The sequence below is a fragment of the Patella vulgata genome, chromosome 6 (genome assembly GCF_932274485.2).
Source record: "Patella vulgata chromosome 6, xgPatVulg1.2, whole genome shotgun sequence".
NCBI classification, from domain to species: Eukaryota; Metazoa; Mollusca; class Gastropoda; family Patellidae; genus Patella; species Patella vulgata.
The window spans coordinates 72,603,578-72,623,850 of NC_065884.2; the positions used below are offsets into that span (position 1 = coordinate 72,603,578).

Sequence of the window (20,273 nt, forward strand, 5' to 3'; positions counted from 1 at the left end):
TGACCTTTCCTGAATTAACACCGCCTTTTCCGTAAAACATTGTTAGCTCGATAGAAACTACAGTATTAACGGATTTGTTTCAAATTTGATTATCTGTTACAGGGACAAAAATGTATCCCCAAATCTTGTTAATGCGATAAAGGCTGCAAATTGTAACGGATTTGTTCAGATTTGGTGTGAATTATTGGGATTACGAGAGGACGACCCCAATCGTTTACCGATGGTCCGCGACGGGGATAAATCCTGTTGATTTTCATCAATCTAAGATTTTTCTGTTGTAGTCGAGAGGGGGATAAATCCTGTTGATTTTCATCAGTCTAAGATTTTCTGTTTTAGGGATTTATTTTATGTCAGGAAAAGCTTGTTAACACGATCCAGTTTAGATTTGTTAAAGTTGCTACATCCGTATGAATTCAATTTGATCAAAATACAAGTTTTCATTTCAGACAATCTGCTGTTGAGACATGGCAGCTGTGGGAACGTATTTCTTAATCATAAAGTCTATAAAGGTAGCCAATATATCTCTCCCAGAATCGCCCCCTCCCCCTCCCCCCCGAGACAGAGTAAGCGCTACTTAAGCAGGGGCCCAGTCCCAGAAAATTAAAAGCTCAGTTCTAACATATATCCGCGCCTACGGCGCTCGAATCCATTATACCAATTTCTTTGTGGTCTTATGCTATCTCGTCACTATCATATGCATGGTTGTAGCGAACCACCCAGTTGTTAGTAGTACCACTAGTGTGTAGGTCGTGGGGGGACAGATTGTACAAATGTTCTGTCAACTCTCAAACAACAAGCAGAATTGGAAGGCATTGGTGACAAGAATTTGCTCCCATCACTGAACTCAAATGCCAAGAAATTGTCTCAAATTTTCCTAGAAATATCCATTCACGCCCCCACCCAACCCCATTCACAAACATCATGGCTACGCCACTGCCCTAAGGTTCACAAACAAATAACTACAAACTCAATAACAATCATAATACATATTCCTGAAGCAATGGCCCGAGAAATCCCTCTCTGCCCATTGCTGGATTGGTGGATTGGCGTATGATATTTGAGCTTTTGAGAGAGTGTATCTGTTCTTCCCGTTCAATCACATCTATTCTAAGTACAGCAACATGGCAGTTCTTCGTTTAATCGTGGTTCTTCCCTTAAACTTTGGACAGTGATTTAAGGTATTAAAAACGGCGAAAGTCATGTTCGTCTTCATACAGTATTGTTTATATTGTATCCGTGTTAATGTCACGCAATTATTTTTTCTGCAATATTATGCTATGCACTGGTTAATTGTGCATAATAAAATCGTGAGTCATGCCGTAACGTTATGTAAACATATTTGGTCCAATTAGGCGCTCTGTTTAAAGCGTAATCATATAGTTACGCAGTCAGCTATTAGTTGTTAATCGGACTATTGACCAGTATTAATTTGGAACAGAAGTTTACTTCCATTAAAGCAGTGTTTAGTGGGATTAGCTCTAATCAAACGAAACACTGCGGGGGATATGTCATAATATGACATGAACATTATGTCAACTTGCATAAAACTGCCTTCCGTGGAGATAACGATCGGCTAACAACTATATAGGTAATACAATCTATGTTTTACAGGGGCGCATAGATGGCCAGTATTTTGTTGACATTCATTGTGGGTGGGATTGTGGATGGCGCCAAAGATTTGGAAACGCCCCCCCCCCCCAACCCGCACCTAGATCCACTACTATTTATCGGTCTATTGAGAAACATATGACAATGTGGAGTCAACAAGAAAATAGTTTATCTCCCTGCATCATAATAATTAGATTATTTAAAGATAATTCAGCCACCCGTTCAATTATTGGTTTTAATCCGAATAACAGTAACCTTATTATTCACGTCTTTTAATGTCAGTTATTTTATTAACTGTTACCTGAATTGTAAAGTTTTTATGATCATCAATAAATCCACTGACAGGATTACTGAGTCTCTTCCAGTCAATAATATCAGTATAACAGTATGCATACTGACAACCAGGTTCAACAGTCCCATTGCATTGTTTAACTACAGATTGTCTATTATCTGTTTTATTTATGACTTTATATGTGACGTCAATTTTACATGACGTAATAGTTTTATCTTCTACATCTGTAAGATATAACAAAGCACGTAATGATGATGAGCCTTTATACACAGTGATACTCCATGTAAAACCTGAAACTACATGGTGTTTACCATAATAGAAACCCTGACCGGTCCCTGGCACATTTTGTAGATCAAAAATATCTTTAAACATATTCTGATGACAACTTACAATTTTACCAAGTTGATTAGTTAACAAAGTTTTATTTATCTCTGCTACTTGAAATGTTGAATATCTTACATCAGGTATATCCAATTTTCTACAACAATTTTCATCTTTCTCCTGTCTAACTTTAAGTAATCTTTGCAAAACTTGAACAATGGAAGAATCTTCTAAAACATTCACTGAATATTTAACACTGACTTTTAAATCTTCTGTTAGTCTTTTAATGTCTTCCATTAGTTTCCCAAATTTGGATTCTTCCTTTTCACTAGATTTCTTCATTTCCTTTTTAATATTTTCCCCGATTTTACGAAATTCTGAGCAGATTTTTTTCACCTGTGTATCCACTTTGTCGCATTCTGTTTTTGTAAAGTTTTTGACTTCAGTTAACTTACTATTTAAATTATCATAATGTTTCTGAAAATCGGTAATTTGTTTTTCTAAATCTTCATTTAGCGTTTTTAAGTCTTGCCTGATACTTTGTCGGACCTCATCTTTCTTTAAATCTAAAAACTTATGTCCGTTATGATCGGCCACCAAACAGTTGAAACAAACGGCTAGTAAACAACCTTTACAGTAGATGTTTACTGTCTCTCCTTCATGGTTTGGACAGAAATCTTTCGGATGTGTCACGGAAGTGGCTGGGGTCTTTCCTTGCATTGATTTGTTTGATTGTTGACAGACTTGTGTATCATCATATCGACAAAGAACGTGGTCTTTACAAGATTTTAACTTATTGTGCGTGGTTTTACACGATTTACATAAATATTGATCACAGTCTCGACAAAAGTATTGAGATGTATCTTCAGTACATACATCACATTGTGGAATAGTAGAATTGACCTCAATGTTTAGTTTACCCCCGTCTATAAGACACAGACATAACGGACATTGGAACTGGCCTTTAGTTGTAGAGGTTTTCTTCATATAATCTTCTAAACAGATGAAACAGAACGTGTGCCGACAGCCGAGAATTACAGGTAACTGAAATTCGTGTAAACAAATACTACACAAATCCTTGTCTGTCTGTTCAGCCATGTTTAAATACACTAGTTACACCAAATACGAGTTGAAACTAGATAAAGCTATAGAATGAACTAGTTGGTTCAATATACTAGAAGGATTGAAACGCTATACAGTCTTCCAGGTAAATAGTCTGCTAGATCACTATAACATCAACACCTCTTATCTACAGTCTTCCAGGTACATAGTCTGCTAGATCACTAACAACAACACAACATCTCCTTCTCTTATTTAAGTCACCTCGAGCACTTTATCTTGCCTTGACCCCGGTATATAAACGCGGCATATAACATACCGTATATAAATCAAAAGGATTAAAACACTATAGTCTACAGTCTTACAGGTAAATACTCTTACTAGATCACTATGACATCAAGACAAATACTCCTTCTCGCCAGCAAACGTTCTTGTCTCTCGTCACACCTGGGCGCCTTATTTTTCCTTGACTCCGGTGTCATCGATCACGTGATTTTAAACAACAACTATTTGAGATATATTTACTTCCCCGGTCGGTGATATTTCACGCTTTGTTTCAATCAACATCAATGTAAAAATTTGTCGTACAAACCACCCAATTTGTACATTTATTCGTCCTTGTGTCAGCCTGCTAGGGTCAATATAATTAAACTTGCTCCAGTTTCTCAGAAACTCAACTTTTATTTTCACATTGAAATATCACGCTAGATCTATATCTAGAATATTATCAACAAGTCACGTGTGTACCATATTCAATCATAACTTGTAAGTTATATATACATACTGGTGCCCCGCACAGCCAAAATATGTCCTATTAAAAGTTGCACATGCCACAGCGAATGTGCACACTTCAGTGACTTGTCCCGGACGGATTTCTCGCTAGGGCACGCAGAGCGGGAATACACAGCAGAAAAGTCGAGATCAATGAGGCTATAATTAGCCATCGCACGCGATATGTTCAACACGATTAAAGACGTAAACAGTCTATTGTTAAATATACAGACTAATTAATCTATCAAAATTTACTTCAAATCATTCTCAAAACATTGTATCCGAGAGGGAATACACCAGCCATAAAAAATCTGTTAAAAGAGGTCATGTGTGTGTCACCCGACTAAGCTGACGTGGTACCCAGCAACGGGTGCGTGGCCGGGGGTAGTCCGGTGGCAGAAGGTCTTGTGGTGGGAGGGGGCCGTGCGTAGCCGGAGGTAGTCCGGTGGCAGAAGGGCTTGTGAGGGGGCGGGGGCGTGATCGCCACCCGACCTGTGAATTTATGAGACCAAGTTTTTTCTAGACCCGTTGTTTGCGCAGATTCCGAATCTGGGTGGTGATGGGGCGTTTGAGATGGCGTTTTAAAGAAATCAGTTGGTGTAAAATTGACCTTAAAAAGATGCATATCGTTAGCTTTTTCGTTTAATAACAATATTGTCATTCAAAATATTAAATTATAATGGTACCATGTGTTAGTACCGAAATGACCTAGTTTGTGTCGAGTGTTAAACCCCATTTCTCTCTCTTTCTGATGATAAACATATTACACTCGAACATAGTATCCTTTGATACAGACAACTCAAATACATCTTTCATATCAACTTTTACAATATTTTTATTGAAGAAAATATTTCATGGAGTTAACTGAAGATGATAGAAAATCCATATTTAAATATGTAATCTCAATATGTAAAATTTACCAGCGGCTGCCAGGCAGGATACGCCCACATTTTCGAGAGATGGATAGAAAACAAGCTAAAACGAAAGTGATTTTTCCTACAATCAAGGGCCATAATTCAGGAAATTACAATTCGATATGCACAAATATCGAAAGGAACCAAGATCTTTGAGTTATAAACTTACATTTCAAGTTTCAACAAAATCGGATAAAAATTGTGACCTCTATAGGGTTGATATACCATATTTTTACGCAATTTGAGAACGAGGGGCAGCCATTTTGTCTGTCAGTTTTTGGCCGATTTTCACGAAATTCGAACTCAGTCGTCCTTAGGGTGTAACGGTGATATAATAATATGATTTTTTAAATCGGGTAATAATTATGACCTCTATAGGTTCCACAAGCTAAAAACGTGATTTTCCGTACAATCAGGGGCCATAATTCAGGACGTTATTGTCCGATATGCGCAAATATCGAAAGGAACCGCGATCTTTGGGTTATAAACTTACATTTCAAGTTTCAACAAAATCGGATAAAAATTGTGACCTCTACAGTGTTCACAAGCCAAAAACGTGATTTTTCGTACAATCAGGGGCCATAATCCATGAAGTTACGGTCCGATAGATGCCAATATCGAAAGGAGCCGAGATCGTAGGGTGATAAACCTATATTTCAAGTTTCATTGAAATCGGATAAAAATTGTGACCTGTAGACTGTTCACAAACAATTGTGCACGGACGGACGGACAGGGACGACGACAATATACGTCCACATGAAAATGTGGGCACGTCCACATGAAAATGTGGGCGTATAAAAATAAATATTATCAGGATATGTGGACAGCAGATAGATGCTAAAAACACCAACACGATTGTCTAGGACAAGGAAATTATGGGTACGGGACAATTGGTCCCCGGACAACTCGTTCCCAGACAACTCGCCCTATAGGACTATTCGCCCCCGGATAATTCGTCCCAGACAATTCGTCCCCGAATATCCAAGGGGATGAATAGTCCTATAGTCCTGATACGAATTGTCCGGAGACGAATTGTACTCGGGGATGAATTGTCTTGGGACGAATTTCCGGAGACGAGTTGTCTGGGGACGAATTATCCTAGAGCAGGAATTTATAACACCATCGACAAGGAAAAGGTCTATCGTCTAGGCCATCGTGATACATTGATATCAACTTAAATCTAAGTGATGACCAATGATTAAATCACATTAAAATAAACATCTCTTGTTAATGGTATTAACAAACATTTGGGCCGATTCCTATTTAAGATTCAAACTTTCACAGATATGTTGATAATGATATAAAAATACCCCCGTATAATATGGCCCAGGAACCATGCATGACGTCATCACAGCCATCGTGGAATTGTGACGTCACATAAAAAAAAATTCGAAGTTTGTCCATCGATGCAAAATGTTCAAAATTCATGTTGATCGTTCATGAATTGGCAGAACCTTGAGCTATTGTCTAAGAACATTGCCATCAAGAAGAGGGGGAGAGAAATGGGGTTTAACGTCCACACGAACAAACATAGGCGTACGAGCCAGGGGGGCAGGAGCTGCCCCCCTAACTTTCGGGCAAGCTGACTTTTCGGGCAAACGGGTAAAGTGAAAACAAAAATTTATTTCATCTGCTTGGCAAAATAAAGTGCCTGAAATCTAATAAAACACTAATTTTACGGGCTGGAATAGCAGGAAAACGCGTTTGCGGCTGTCAAATATTCCAAAATTTTCTTGCGGGGTCCATACAAGGTCAGTTCCGCTTCTTCGCCTCTCGAAGAAAACCGGCACCGCTGTCTGTAAACCCGAAATTTTTTCGGGCATTTCTAGTTTTGCTTGCCTTACTGTCATCGAGCCCTAATATAACACTAATTTTACTTTTCTTTTAATTGAATGCCACGAATTTGTACAGAGTTGACTATGGATTAAAAAATGATGTCTGGAGTCACTCTACTCTGTGCGACATTTTTCGGGCATCAATTATTATTTGTGAATGCAGCTGCAACAGTCTGATTGGATGGTTGGAATTCAGAGTGGAATTTCGGTTACAAAACCATTGGATACTTTTGGAGTTTACACGTGCTAGAATAGCAGAAAACGCATTTGCGGTGGTTAAATTTTCAAAATTTTCTCTCCGGGAGGGTATACCCCCGAAACCAGCGACGATTGATTGGTTGTTTGGAATTCCGGTCAGCCAGGTAGGCTATATTGGACCAAATTGAAGTTGCTGTATTCACAGGCTGGAATAGCAGGAAAACGCGTTTGTGGCAGTTAAATTTTCAAAATTTTCTCCCAACGGTCCCGTCTTCGTGGACTGTAAACGATTGATTGGAATTCGAGTCAGCCACCTGAGGGGGGGGTGGGGCAGGGTAAGCTCCGCTCTCTTCGCCTCTCAAGGAAGACCGGCGCTCTCGAGTTCTGCCCCCCTAGCTGTCATCGAGCCTGTACGCCTATGCGAACAAACTAGGTCATTTCGGGACTAATATATGGTTCAACTTTATTTCAATAATTTGCTTGCGCGTACGGGTCTTTAGCAGTGGGAGGAAATCGGAGGACCCAGAGAAAGCCCGCGAGGATGGACAGGCGGCATTACTCCTCCTTGTCACGTACAATCAGTGATTCGTAACCACGCTAGTTGACTCAATGACAGGCATTATGATACAGCATGCACATGGTAACCATTCAGCCATCCAACCCCTCAACAAGATGAGTAAAGCTGGGGTCCCGGATCCTTGTCCTAAAATGTCACGATATATTCTCTACCATGTGACACCAACCATTAGTAAAGAAATATAACTCATTTGTAAAAATAAACCTATATGGACCAGTAAATCGACCGGACTGACCGCTTACCTATGTACCATGTACCTGAAAAAAAAGTTGTAGAAAACTGGAATTAACTGTTTTTGTATCTAAGGCACTTGTTTATTAACATACCAAAAGGTATTGAAATAAAATAGAACCATATGTTAGTCCAAATATGACTCAGTTTGTGTTGAGTAGACTTAAACCCAATTATTTTCGCTTTCCTACTACAATTGATTATCAGCTTTCTGCCAAATATGCAATCTCATTTCTGTAATCTTTTGAAAAGTAAGTACTTTAGATACATGGAGAAAACACACAAGATTGGACAGGGGACCCCCTACTCCTTGGCTCATACTAGCGAGGGATTGACACCTCATCACTTGACTCAATGACGGACCTTTAGTTACAAAAACAATTGAATCCAACTTTCTGTCAATCTGTTCCTAGTAGAAATCTTATATAAAATAATACAACAACGATTAAAATACACTTAGAATAAAATTTAATTTATTGCACAGTCATTAAAATAATAAAACTTTATGATAGAAAATATATTTGATAAATGCTTTCCATATCTGTGTGTAATATTGATATACAAATCTACACTAGGACTTTGATAAATGCTGTCTATATGTAAGTATTGATGGATTGACGTAGATTAAAAAGTCTGACTTATTAAATTTAATTGTGTTTATCCTGCCTTCACATCATATCAGAGCTTTCACTTTAAAACCAGTACCTGTCAGTCAAAACTTGATATACGAGAGAGAGAGAGAGAGAAATGGGTTTAACGTCCACTCGACACAAACTAGGTCATTTCGGGACTAACACATGGTTCAATTTTATTTCAATAATTCGCTTGCGTGTAGGGGTCTTTAGCAGTGGGAGGAAACCGGAGGACCTGGAGAAAACCCACGGGGTTGGACAGACGACCCTACTCCTTGCCATGTACAACAGGGGAATCGAAACCCCACCAGCTGACTCAATGACAGACCTTATGATAAAGCTTGCATGCTAAAAAACTACCATATTGTCCTTATATAAACCAGATATTATGGCATTATTCAAATGTTTATAATCAAAGTAACTAACACAGAAAAACTAGATATTTCACTGTGATGATTGTGTTTAAATGTTACTAATTTCATGGTATGTTAATTGACTGACAGGTGAATTATCTACTAAGTTATTATCAATTAATGCCAATCAGTCAAGACAGGTAATTATGACTTAAACCAGAGATCTGGCCCTGGTTTCACAAAATATTCTCAGACTTAGTTAAGAATTTACTCAAAATTGTTTGCCTAATTTTAACTAAAATATAGCCCTTTATAAAAGTTTTGTTGTTTTAATGTATCAAATACATCAATAAGAAACAAAGTTCAAAGTTTTGTGCTTTTGGAACCAAGATATTTCTCATAAATAGGGATTGAAAGTTGATTAAATTCTGAACTTAAAAGGGAGCCACGGTGGCCAGGTGGTTAAGACGCTGGCTCGCTAGCCAGGAGGTCGGGTGTTCGATCCCTGCATTAGCCGAGAAAGTTCATCTGGATTTGCCGACGTGGTTTCCCCATGTCAGTGGTGCAGAACTGAGGGCCTGACAAGGACAGCTGTCTAGTCCTTTGGATGATACGAAAAACTGAGGTCCCGTGTATACATTGGAATGTACGTAAAAGATCCCTTGGCAGTTGGAATTTGATATAAGAGTAGGTGATAGTGAGGCTGCCCGGGCAAAATTTCCCTCATAGCACACTGTATGGTGTATGCCCATCTTCATTAGCCCAGTATAGGAGCAGAACAGTAGGACGTTAAACCCCATTTCATTTCATTTCTTAACTTAAAACTGAGAAATCTATGTAAAACCGGGACCGGAGGCCTGTTTTACGAAATTTTAAGTAAGATAAAATCCAAATTTTAGTAATTTGATTGGATAATATTAGATTAATTTTAGTGCTTAGCCAATCAAAATTGAAGTATCTACTAAAATTATAATTTTATCTTTAGTTAAGATTTTGAGAAACCGGGCCCTGGTTTATGCTTATACTACACTGGGACTATAAATTGATGTTTGATATAAGATCAATTGTCAATAGGTTATATTAAAAATAAATTATGTAAGATTTCGATAAAGAGCTAGCCATTCTTGCTATAATAGTTTGAAAATAGATAATGTAAAAGGAAAATATTGAAAATTTCATTCAAATTACTCTATTGCGAACGAAGATATTAGCCTTTGAAGATTTAACAGTGTGCAATAATTGCAACCACCGTACTGGTTGTTTGAGATAAGTCTCGCTCCTCCATTTTTATATTAAATCAAAATATGGCTTAACTGTTCTAATTTATTTAATATCGGAGAAATACGATGCCATCTAGAGTTGATTATGGCCTGGATCAGTTAATTAATGTCTAATTAATAATTTATATAACATTTCAGGCCTAAAGAAAGACCTGCAATAGGCAGATTTAGCTCTTGCATAATGTATTTTTATTAAGGTTACTACAGAGTATAGTAATGTTTGCTATTAGATAAACTGTCAGTAAGTTAGATATATAAGGTAATAATGTACAGCAAGAAACTTCTGCTTTCACAGAAAAAAAGTGAACATAATATCAGTCGCTACACATAAATTTTAAAATGGCCATCCTACTAATGATACAGATAAGGACGGACGTACAATGCATTTCTTTTGTCAATATCGCACAAAATATTGCAAAAAGTGACCAATAAAGAAAAGATACGTTACAGATATGCACAATCTACATCCAAGATATTTATGGTTTCATAAAAAAAATTCATAAAATTTTTGATAATTGAAATTGACAAATAAAGGCTACATTCAAGAAATTTATGGTTTCATAAAAAAAAATATTGATAAGATTATTGATAACTGAAATTGACAAAAATAAAGGCTACACCCAAGATAAAAAAAAATTATAAAATTATAGATAAGTGAAATTGACAAAAATAAAGGTAAATGTCGGTGATTATTATTAATAGTAAGACTCCAAAACGAGGTTAGATCCATTTGATAAGGCCAACTTCAAGTATGGTCAAAGGTCACGAGATATAAACAGGGCTAGCTTTAATCCCAACCCTAACCCTCCTAACCCTGGACCTAGCCCTAATGCTTACCCTAATCCTAACCTACAATCTCACCAACAACAATCAGGTGCCCTAATCTTATTTACATCTCAGCGACTTTGATGATAATTGAGTTGGCCTTAAAAAATAGATCTAGCCTGTCAATTAATTACAGAGAGTTACCTGCCCATTATTATCAAAATGGCTGCCTTATTCACTCACATTTTTACAGTCTACACTCTATTCTCTCTATTTAAAAGATATGATAATAAAAAGATAAAAAAATTCCATGCATAGTTGACTGAGATTCTGGAACACAGAAATAACAGGTTCTACAAGGGTCCCACTTATTCCACACTATCTTGTCAAGCATTCATAATAAAAATAATTAATATCGCATGCGTAGTGGATTGAGATTCTGGAACACAGAAATAACAGGTTCCACTAGCTGTCCCACTCATTTCACACCATCTTCATCTCGTCAAGCATTCATAATAAAAATAATAATTAATATCCCCTGCGTAGTAGACTGAGATTCTGGAATATGGAAAAAAATAGGTACCTATAGGGTCTCGTTCATTCCATGCCTCTTCGTATCGTCAAATAATAATAAAACAACTCAAAGTAGGAGACCAGGATTTTGATCAAATATGATTATTTATCTTTGAGATCAAGGTATCCATATTTTTTAAGATGTGCTGAAAGGAAGGAATCGTGACACTGATAGTGCTGACAGTGAACCCCTCGTGCACCCACAACGAAACAAGAAATAAAATAATCGTTTTTTTTTTTTATAAATCATTTTTTTCGGTAGGAGATTCTTTATTTTCGGATGTTTCGCCATGACGATTTCCAACTTTTTCAACTTTTATATTTATGTCTATTTTTGGCTCGAATTTTAAACCACAGGTTTCCTGGCTGTCAAGGTCACTACTGCATGTAGCACCATCAGCCTCGACTTCCAGTCCAGAATCCATCACAGACACAGTCTCCGTTTCAATCTCTGAAATTCGCATAGAATCCAACTCATCTTCTTCTGTTATTTTGAAAACATCACTATCACTGTTGGAGTCAATAAATTTTGATTCTTGATTTGATTCAACTTTTTGAGAAATCATCCTTTCGGATTCTTCTTTAAAAATGTCGCTATCACTTAATGTATTTTTATCTGAAATTCTTTCGGATTCGTCCACGGACTGCGATGAGCCATCCTTTCCTGAGTCATTTTCTCTTTGTCTACTAATATTTTCTTCTTTGATATCTTCATCATCGTGGTTAGATTTTTTACCTTTATCCATTTGGCTCTCGGTAGATTTTTTGTTATTTTCTCCGTTCTTTCCATCTTTTTTATCCAGGTTCAAATCAGAGAGTGGATCCTTCTCTGCATTTCCTTGAAATATCCTGGAGATGATCTTACGGGCCTGAACATGGGCCAATTCTTTATAGTTTGGGTTCAACGTAAACCACAGAGCCAGAGCACAACGCTGACCCTTTCGTACAGCTTTTACTCCATGGAATTCCTTTGAATCAAAACCAACCAGACGTCCACACCTTGGCTTGACTTGAACCTTAAAGAAAAAAAAAATATATTGAGTTAATCCTATATTTTCTCCTCTGTTTAGATTTCATAGCGAGAGAGAGAAGGGGGAGACAGGAACGGGATAGGTAGAGGAGAGAGAGAGAGAGAGGGAAAGAGAGAGAGAGAGAGAGAGAGAGACCTCATTTTATTTTATCTCATCTCAAAGACAAGATGCTGTTCCTCACCAAGCTGTCTGTCTTGCTACACTGAAAGGTGGAAACCACACTGTAAAACCCTGAGATGCTTACATCAGGATCAAACCCTGGACCATCTAGTTCCTGTACTAGAACCGAATCCAGCGCCCACTGGTTAGTGTACATGGATTGGGCCAAACACCAGACTTTCTGGTTAGTTAAATGGTATCTTACTCACTGAGCCACTGTGGCTTCCAGAGAGATTTTAGGACTAACATATAGTTTAACGGCCACTCGACACAAACTAGGTCATTTTGGGACTAACATATGGTTAAATTTTATTTCAATAATCCGCTTGTGTGTAAGGGTCTTTAGAAGTGGGAGGAAATCGGAGGACCCGGAGAAAACCCATGAGGCTGGACAGGCAACCCTGTTCCTTGTCACATACAAGCGGGGCATCGACACCACGTCCGTTGACTCAATGACAGACCTTGTGATCAAACGCACATGCATTAACCATTCGGCAAAGGAAAATCCCCTATATATATACAGTAGAATCTGTATGAGCAGCCACAAAATTTACAAACATTCTAAATTGCCAATAAAACAAGAAAACTTCAGTGGTTTAGCTACAGTAGAATCTGTACGAGCAGCAACTCCTATTCAGCGACATCTCTTAAATCAACGGTCACTCCTCTAACGCAGCCAGTGGTCATTGTTTTAGTTATAAATTTAACAAAAACATCGAACATTCAATGGCCATTGTTGAATGATACAATCTTGTCGTAGCTCGTAGCACCTCCGCTAATCCTGTGATTAATAGTTAATTATCTGGCCCCAACTGATCAGGTAAAAATGTCTACCCGTTCAACAAGACATATTAAAATAAAACACCATATTGTTCATGTCTACCTGTTCTGTTTTGTTGGAATGTGCAAAGAAAAATTCTCCTCCTTCAAACTCATCATTCAGATACAAGATGGCGCTAGAATGAAAATTGAAATTAATATCAATAAATACATGTACATAGAGAATCTCCTACTCGTCTTTTTTGATATAAAAAAAATATCAACATAAGTTGATAAAGTAAAAAAAAACGAAGCTCTGCCGCGCTTTTTTTTACTTTATCGACACAAATGTTGATAATTTTATTTATTACTCAATCCTTTTTTACATGCACAAATAAATAAATATATTTCTTTGCTATAGATTTCACTTTTACTGAACCTGAATACATTACGGCGTAGTGATACATCATTTTTTGACAGCAATTCAACCATTGCAAAGTCCTTTATATTGAAGTAGTGTTACCATCAAGGTCAAATAGTTCATTTTTAATAAAAAAAATGAAGCGTTCTTTGAAAATAAAAAATGAACGGTTCTTTGAAAATAAAAAATGAACTGTTCTTTGAAAGTAAAAAAAGAAGTAGTTCCTTTTCAACTGACCAATCAAATTCATGTAAAGCGATATCCCCTAAGGAGATATCACAGTAGATTATGAAATTTATCACACAAGCGATATCTACACTGTAGAATGTATTATTGGGGGATAAATAGAAAATAATGAAAGGGTCCGTCACGGGTTGGGACTATTGGCGGAGACCAAGGACAGGAATTCGCTTCATTGTCCCCAGATAAACATCTCAATCTTATATGTTCGCCATATGTATGAACATTTTGACAATGATAGACAGGGGTCAAACTTTTAAAACTTAAATAACAACCTGTAATGTCTAGAGAAGAAAGGGAGGGTATATATATGTATCATAATATCTCGACGGTATATATACCTACCTAAGATATATATATATGCCTACCTGTAAGGTATATATATATGTAAGGTCCAAAGAAGAAAAGGAAGGTATATATGCCTACCTGTAAAGAATGGGAGGGTATATATTCCTACCTGTAAAGAAAGGGAGGGTATATATGCCTACCTGAAATCACGTTGGGTAAAAGCAGGAAATGATTTAATACATGATCCATCAGGTTGTAATATACAATTATCAGCATGAACAGGATGACTTAAATCATCTCTCTCTTCGCCAGATTTCACTGAAATATATAATATATAAACATTAGAACTATCTCTTCCCCCGATTTCACTGAAATATATAATATATAAACATTAGAACTATCTCTTCCCCCGATTTCACTGAAATATATAATATATAAACATTAGAACTTTCTCTTCCCCAGATTTCACTGAAATATATAATATATAAACATTAGAACTATCTCTTCTCCAGATTTTACTATAATATATAATATATAAACATTAGAACTTTCAACATAATGTAAAGCCATTAGTAAAGAGCATAACAGAACCCCCTTCCCCAATAATTTGTAGATATTTGTAGATATGTGTTTTTTAGTTTGAAAATTGTTCAGGGGATAAAAGCACCTGGAACCCCATTTTGGCTTGCTACGTCGATAGCTCCCTCTAATATAAATTATGACTTGCTACGTCGATAGCTCCCTCTAATATAAATTATGATGTGCTACGTCGATAGCTCCCTCTAATATAAATTATGCCTAATACAAATTATGACGTGCTACGTCGATAGCTCCCTCTAATATAAATTATGCCTAATACAAATTATGACGTGCTACGTCGATAGCTCCCTCTAATATAAATTATGGCTTGTTACGTCGATAGCTCCCTCTAATATAAATTATGACGTGCTACGTCGATAGCTCCCTCTAATATAAATTATGACGTGCTACGCTGATAGCTCCCTCTAATATAAATTATGACTTGCTACGTCGATAGCTCCCTCTAATATAAATTATGCCTTGCTACGTCGATAGCTCCCTCTAATATAAATTATGACGTGCTACGCTGATAGCTCCCTCTAATATAAATTATGACTTGCTACGTCGATAGCTCCCTCTAATATAAATTATGACGTGCTACGCTGATAGCTCCCTCTAATATAAATTATGCCTTGCTACGTCGATAGCTCCCTCTAATATAAATTATTACGTGCTACGCTGATAGCTCCCTCTAATATAAATTATGACTTGCTACGTCGATAGCTCCCTCTAATATAAATTATGCCTTGCTACGTCGATAGCTCCCTCTAATATAAATTATGACTTGCTACGTCGAAAGCTCCCTCTAATATAAATTATGACTTGCTACGTCAAAAGCTCCCTCTAATATAAATTATGACTTGCTACATCGATAGCTCCCTCTAATATAAATTATGACTTGCTACGTCGAAAGCTCCCTCTAATATAAATTATGACCTGCTACGTCGATAGCTCCCTCTAATATAAATTATGACTTGCTACGTCGATAGCTCCCTCTAATATAAATTATGACTTGCTATGATGATAGCTTCCCTCTAATATAAATTTTGGCTTGCTACGTCGAAAGATCCCCTCTAATATAAATTATGGCTTGCTACTTCGATAGCTTCCCTCTAATATAAATTATGACTTGCTACGTCGATAGTTCCCTCTAATATAAATTTTGACTTCCCTCTAATACAAATTTTGGCTTGCTACGACGATAGCTTCCCTCTAATATAAATTATGACGTGCTACGCTGATAGCTTCCCTCTAATATAAATTATGACGTGCTACGCTGATAGCTCCCTCTAATATAAATTTTGGCTTGCTACGACGAAAGATCCCCTCTAATATAAATTATGGCTTGCTACTTCGATAGCTTCCCTCTAATATAAATTATGACTTGCTACGCTGATAGCTCCCTCTAATATAAATTATGACTTGCTACGTCGATAGCTCCCTCTAATATAAATTATGACGTGCTACGTCGATAGCTCCCTCTAATATAAATTATGACTTGCTACATCGATAGCTCCCTCTAATATAAATTATGACTTGCTACGTCGATAGCTCCCTCTAATATAAATTATGACTTGCTACGTCGATAGCTCCCTCTAATATAAATTATGACGTGCTACGCGGATAGCTCCCTCTAATATAAATTATGACTTGCTACGTCGATAGCTCCCTCTAATATAAATTATGGCTTGCTACGTCGATAGCTCCCTCTAATATAAATTTTGGCTTGTTACCTCGATAGCTTCCCTCTAATATAAATTATGACGTGCTACGCGGATAGCTCCCTCTAATATAAATTATGACTTGCTACGTCGATAGCTCCCTCTAATATAAATTATGACGTGCTACGCTGATAGCTCCCTCTAATATAAATTATGACGTGCTACGCTGATAGCTCCCTCTAATATAAATTATGACTTGCTACGTCGATAGCTCCCTCTAATATAAATTATGACGTGCTACGCTGATAGCTCCCTCTAATATAAATTATGACGTGCTACGCTGATAGCTTCCTCTAATATAAATTATGACGTGCTACGCTGATAGCTCCCTCTAATATAAATTATGGCTTGCTACGTCGATAGCTCCCTCTAATATAAATTTTGGCTTGTTACCTCGATAGCTTCCCTCTAATATAAATTATGACGTCCTACGCGGATAGCTCCCTCTAATATAAATTATGACTTGCTACGTCGATAGCTCCCTCTAATATAAATTATGACGTGCTACGCTGATAGCTCCCTCTAATATAAATTATGACGTGCTACGCTGATAGCTTCCTCTAATATAAATTATGACGTGCTACGCTGATAGCTCCCTCTAATATAAATTATGACATGCTACGCTGATAGCTCCCTCTAATATAAATTATGACGTGCTACGCTGATAGCTCCCTCTAATATAAATTATGACGTGCTATGCTGATAGCTCCCTCTAATATAAATTATGACGTGCTACGCTGATAGCTCCCTCTAATATAAATTATGACGTGCTACGCTGATAGCTCCCTCTAATATAAATTATGACGTGCTACGCTGATAGCTCCCTCTAATATAAATTATGACATGCTACGCTGATAGCTCCCTCTAATATAAATTATGACGTGCTACGCTGATAGCTCCCTCTAATATAAATTATGACGTGCTACGCTGATAGCTCCCTCTAATATAAATTATGACGTGCTACGCTGATAGCTCCCTCTAATATAAATTATGACGTGCTACGCTGATAGCTTCCTCTAATATAAATTATGACGTGCTACGCTGATAGCTCCCTCTAATATAAATTATGACTTGCTACGTCGAAAGCTCCCTCTAATATAAATTATGGCTAATACAAATTATGACGTGCTACGTCGATAGCTCCCTCTAATATAAATTATGGCTTGTTACGTCGATAGCTCCCTCTAATATAAATTATGACGTGCTACGTCGATAGCTCCCTCTAATATAAATTATGACGTGCTACGCTGATAGCTCCCTCTAATATAAATTATGACTTGCTACGTCGATAGCTCCCTCTAATATAAATTATGCCTTGCTACGTCGATAGCTCCCTCTAATATAAATTATGGCTTGCTACGTCGATAGCTCCCTCTAATATAAATTTTGGCTTGTTACCTCGATAGCTTCCCTCTAATATAAATTTTGGCTTGTTACGTCGATAGCTCCCTCTAATATAAATTTTGGCTTGTTACCTCGATAGCTTCCCTCTAATATAAATTTTGGCTTGTTACGTCGATAGCTCCCTCTAATATAAATTATGACTTGCTACGTCGAAAGCTCCCTCTAATATAAATTATGCCTTGCTACGTCGATAGCTCCCTCTAATATAAATTATGCCTTGCTACGTCGATAGCTCCCTCTAATATAAATTATGACTTGCTACGTCGATAGCTCCCTCTAATATAAATTATGACTTGCTACGTCGATAGCTCCCTCTAATATAAATTATGACTTGCTACGTCGATAGCTCCCTCTAATATAAATTATGACTTGTTACCTCGATAGCTCCCTCTAATATAAATTATGACTTGCTACGTCGATAGCTCCCTCTAATATAAATTATGACTTGCTACGCTGATAGCTCCCTCTAATATAAATTATGACTTGCTACGCTGATAGCTCCCTCTAATATAAATTTTGTTTCCCTCTAATATAAATTTTGTTTCGACGTGTGTCCATAATATAATTACTTGATAGAGTTGAAATTTCCAAAAATAATTAACCTTAACTTACACTCAATAGCTGTTCTACACACTAGATGAGTAAAATCAAAATATAGAGGTCGAGTCAAGTTGAAATATTTCTCTACCATTAGTCGCGCTTTCTCAGCTAAATCCAAGAATAAATTGACTTCCTCTTTGTTTATTTTACGGAGATGAGCCAACTGTAATTATAGTAAGTCATGTTAAAATATGAGAGAGAGAGAGAGAGAGAGAGAGACAGAGAGAGAGAGAGAGATTTAACATCCACTGGACACAAACTAGGTCATTTTGGAACAAACATATGGTTCAATTTTATTTCAATAATTCGCTTGGGCATAGGGCTCTTTAGCAGCAGGAAGAAACCAGAGAGGAATGAAAGGTTGGGTTTAATGTCCTTTCTGCAAGGTCATTTAGGGAAAGATATAGGGTTCGATTATTTTTCAATAATTTCCTTGTGTGTAGGGTTCTTTGGCTTTGGTAGGAAACCAGTGGACCCAGAGAAAACCCATAAAGTTGGACAGACAACCCTTATTTTTGTGACCTACACCGCTGGGATCAAAAGACACCCCCATATGAAGGAAAGAATATAACATACAGTTTATTTCGTTTTCTATGGTCACATGTTTAATAATAGGGAGGATAATTTTGTCGGGACAGCAGCGTTTCCGAGTTTATGTTTTGCATCTCATTCGAGATACAATTTCCTTATAGGGTTAACGAAACGCCACCTGTGGCAAGCGGGAGCTGGGTATGACAAATCACAAGACTTTCCTCGGCTCTACCGGGACAAAAGTTTAAATAAACATGAAAAAATACAATAATTACTAAATCTGAAAACAGTTTGCTCTGGTATAATAAATAAATACTAAATTATTGTTACAGATTCAATGATCTAAAGTGAGAGATTGGGGTTAAGAAAGGAGGTTGTAAAAATATTTTTTAAATAAATTTAATGTTAACTAGAAGGAAGAATAGGCATATTCTGTCCAGTGCACAATACCCTTAAACATATCTACTATATAAAAATGTTTGCCTATCACATTTATTATCTTCCCTGGCAGCATGTTTAGCATATTACTTTGCGATCCTTATATTCCCTTTTCTATCAACTCAATGCTTGATGAATTAAACCATGCTGTCTGTGTCAAACCCAAATCCTTATTAAGTTTTATAAAATATTGAGATTAAGAATATGACTGTGTTATATTATTCAGGTAACTCAGGTATAGGACTAGAATATATCTTGATACAGGTAATGTAGAGGAAATATATCTTGATACAGGTATATAATGTACAGGAAATATATATACTAATGACTATAAATGGTAGTGCAGTGGTGAGGTCCCCACTCCTACCTCAAAGACTTTGCATGAATACAGTAATGTAGAGGAAACCCTACTCCCACCCCCACCAATGTAGAAGACACACACTCACCATTTCAAAGACTTTGCCTTTATACAGCAATGTAGGTGACTCCCTTCCTAACAACCACCTAGACCACCCACTTCCACCTCAATGACCTTTGCCTTTATACAGCAATGTAGGTGACTCCCTTCCCCCTAACAACCACCTAGACCACCCACTTCCACCTCAATGACATTTGCCTCTATACAGCAATGAAGGTGACCCCCCCCCCCCCTTCCACCTCCAAACTTCCACCTCAATGATATTTGCTTGATAC

General features: G+C 37.1%; 2 protein-coding genes across 2 annotated transcripts; both read right to left on the reverse strand.

Moving 5' to 3' along the window:
- Positions 1–1,760: 1,760 nt before the first annotated feature.
- On the reverse strand, positions 1,761–4,128 carry LOC126825566 (E3 ubiquitin-protein ligase TRIM33). Its single transcript, XM_050555223.2, has one exon. It carries the CDS (start codon positions 3,317–3,319, stop codon positions 1,868–1,870), a length of 1,452 nt encoding a protein of 483 aa, XP_050411180.1. The 5' UTR covers positions 3,320–4,128; the 3' UTR covers positions 1,761–1,867.
- Positions 4,129–8,257: 4,129 nt separating this feature from the next.
- Positions 8,258–20,197, reverse strand: LOC130010235 (prolyl 3-hydroxylase 1-like). Its single transcript, XM_050555209.2, has 5 exons — positions 20,027–20,197; positions 18,624–18,774; positions 14,508–14,625; positions 13,483–13,555; positions 8,258–12,425 (listed from the first exon to the last, which is right to left on the reverse strand). The coding sequence occupies exons 1-5, from the start codon at positions 20,027–20,029 to the stop codon at positions 11,649–11,651; spliced, it is 1,122 nt and encodes a 373-aa protein (XP_050411166.1). The 5' UTR covers positions 20,030–20,197; the 3' UTR covers positions 8,258–11,648.
- Between the last annotated feature and the right edge of the window lie 76 nt (positions 20,198–20,273).